Source organism: Capsicum annuum, chromosome 12 (assembly GCF_002878395.1).
Source record: "Capsicum annuum cultivar UCD-10X-F1 chromosome 12, UCD10Xv1.1, whole genome shotgun sequence".
NCBI lineage: Eukaryota > Viridiplantae > Streptophyta > Magnoliopsida > Solanales > Solanaceae > Capsicum > Capsicum annuum.
In genome coordinates, this window is record NC_061122.1 from 3383156 (window position 1) to 3386565 (window position 3410).

Below are 3410 nucleotides of genomic sequence, written 5' to 3' on the forward strand. Positions count from 1 at the left end.
GATTTAACAAAGTAATAAAATAGTTGTACTTCCTCGGATTCGCCAACTCTGATATATCTGACAATCAGATCACTTATAAGATAATTATATATGTACTTATATCATTGATAAGCATTTAGCTGGTATTTCTATAAAAAATAATTCATCAACTTGTAATTCATAGGTTAATTACACAAACACTTTGTTTGGATCGTTGTAAATATAATATTTGTTTTAATGATTACTTAAATAATCTATTGATCATATCATTAAGTCCATCTTTAGATAAAAACAGAAAGTCCTATTTTATGTAATCACCGATTTAGGGTGATTGTTTTATTTTTACTTATATCTATCCTACTTTTTTTATGGTAACTCTTTGTAACTTCACCTCGTACCCTACTTTTTCTTTTTGGTTTCTCATTCAGTGTCCGGTACCGGCATTGGAGCCTGACTAATTCAGATTCGCGCCACGTAGGGGCCACCCCGCTCCCTACCAAGAATTTTTTTATTCCTAGATCTCGAACCCGAGATATCTGATTAAGGGAGGAGCAATCCCATCCGTTGCACCACATCCACATCCTTTTAGTGGTACCTCGTACCCTACTTTTTTTTATTATTTTTCATCTGGTGTTCGGTACCCGTATTGAAACCCGACTAATTCAGATTCGCATTGTGCAGGGCCCATTCGGAGGAAGCGCTCTCTACCAAGGATTTTTTCATATTTAGGACTCAAACCCGAGAACTCTAATTAAGGGAAGAGAAACAACATCCGCTACACCACATCTTTAGTGTACATCCTTTAGTGGTACCTCGTACCCTACTTAGGTGTAGATAAGTATAGATAAGTGATATTATGTAAATATGAAAAGTGATATAATTCACCCAAATATCATACTACTCATTATAACAATAAGATACGCTCATGGGCGGCTCAAGATCATTGGGGGCCTAAAGCAAAACTTTAATAAGAGGTTTCAAATTTAACTGATATTTTGCAAAAAAATTGGACATAAACTCTTCAATTTTTTTAAATAAAAAATATAATATAAGTCTATTTACATAAATTATATAAAAAATTTATATATTTAAAAACTATATAAAAAATAGTATAAGTCTATTTAGTTAACAATCCAAAATATTTTTAAAAATTTATACTCAAAGAAAATAGTTGTCGACACTCCATATAGTAACTAAGACATATAATTTAAAACGAAAGGAGTATTATTAGATTATAGATTAACCATCCTTGACTATCAATCGCATTGACTGTAACTTTTTATATAAAGATCTTGTATTTTTCTCCCATAGTTTTTTTTTTTTTTAAAGACATATTTTTCAATCTTTTAAAAAATATTTTATCTTAAATGTCATTTATCCAGATGGTTTATAACCACACAAATACTTATAACTTAATTTTGATCTCTATTTAAAAAAAAATCTTTTATTTGTTAAATTTTATAGGAAAAAATACATAAAGTAGCGTACTTAAGTATTAAATTATAAAAAATAACAATACTTTTTATCAAATTGCATTTTGTAGCATATGTATTTGTATTTTTGTAGCAACAATTTGCAAAAATACAAAATATATATCGATCATAAGGGCAGTAAAAATCATATGTATTTGTATTTTTGCAGCAACAGTTTGCAAAAATATAAAATACAACTTGTTATATTATGTAATTATGAAACTGTTGTTATGAAACTCATAATTAAGGCGATAAGTATGTTATTTCTGAATTTTGCCCGGTTTTATATCAACTCAAACTACATCACATACAATAATTAAAAAAATGAGGCCCTAATATTTTCGGGGCCTCAAGTCATTGCTTCACTTGCTTTGGCCTTGAGCCGACACTGAATACACTGTATACAATATGAAATAATATGTAACAACGTTCAGATAGAAAGTAATACTATCATTTTCTTTTTATTATCGATATATATAACTTAAATTCATATAGGTCAAACTTACCCAGTCTCAAGATGAAAAGGAAGTGGGCCATCAAAACCAGGAAGAAACTCAACAAGAGTTGTATTATTACCATACTGTTGAGGAACACATGGTATAAAATAATATTGTTGAATTGTAATAATAATAAGTTGAAGAATATGATAAAATGGAAGTGGAAATGAAAACACAACATGAGTTCAATTAATTTTTCACAAAATTCATAATTAATTAATGAAGAAGGCAAATGAATAGAGAAGTTATAGAATGGTCTAATTTAATTACACTTGTCACCAAAAAGAGAAATATGAAATTAATTATTGGAATTGGAGAAACAAAATTTAATTCCCTAGTAACCCCGAACTATGACCGAATTTGTTACTATACACTTCAATTTCACAGAAATTTTATTATTTATAAACTCAATTTTAGCGTATTTTTGTCACTCTGATGTGGTACCTTTTTAGATAACGTGGTTCTTTATGTAATAAAGGTATCACATCAGCGTGAAATAAAATTACGCTAAAATTGAGTTCAGATGGGTAATAAAATAACCCCTGTGAAGTTGGAGTGTGTCCTAACAATTTTGATCATAGTTCGAGAATACCGAATATGCTTATCTCTTTGTAGATTCTAACTAGTAACATTATTGAGTGTGTCGGTGATTTTTAACTGTAGACATTTTGCAAGAAAGTTGGTGGACTTATCAAACGATTAATAACGTTTGATGAATACGATTAATAACGTTGTGGGGTCAAATTGCTCATAAAAAAGGTATATAAAGTACAATTGGAAATACAGGGAGGGACAATATACAACATGTAAATTATTAATTAGGTTGCGGTGGCTGGTTTCAATAATAAAAACGTTATTAATCGTATTCATCAAATTAAAATGCTAAATTCGCGTCTGACCATTATTAATTAACCCTTTCTCCATGGCCGGCAAAGTCAAACTTCACCACCGATGCCGGCGACTTTTCCGGTGACTGTGCCACGTCATCATTTGAACTTGTAAGTTGTAACACATATATTCATCATCTTATAATATTTAAACAATAAAAACCCTTTTAAAATATGGAACTTTTTATTCTTAATTTTCTCTTTAGTACTTTCTATGTAGGGGTGTTCACGGTTTGGTTTTTAACCAAATCAAACCACGATCCAAATCAAATCGATTAAAAACATCGATATTTGGTTAGGTTTAGTTTGGTTTGGTTTTGAATTCTAAAAAATCGATATTAATTTGGTTTGGTTTGGTTACTCTAACATAACCGATAAAATAACTAAACCGAACCGATATATATATATATATATATATATATATATATATATATATTTATATATATTTATATATTATTCATAAATACAATCTAAATATTTGTTATAATTTATATTTTAATCATGACTTAACTTTAGTCGTAACACATTCAATCATATGTCTTCATCCAGTTGACAGTACCTTATGAGATTCTGAA

The 3410-nt window shown here is 29.1% G+C and overlaps 1 protein-coding gene across 1 annotated transcript in view; it reads right to left on the minus strand.

Moving 5' to 3' along the window:
- The window catches only part of LOC124889263 (serine carboxypeptidase-like 10), a 12279-nt gene extending 10251 nt beyond the window's left edge, over window positions 1-2028 (minus strand). The window contains exon 1 of the mRNA XM_047400578.1: window positions 1958-2028. Within this exon, the coding sequence (XP_047256534.1) occupies window positions 1958-1988 (31 nt within the window). The 5' untranslated portion in view covers window positions 1989-2028. The remainder of the gene's footprint in view (window positions 1-1957) is intronic.
- Window positions 2029-3410: the final 1382 nt, after the last annotated feature.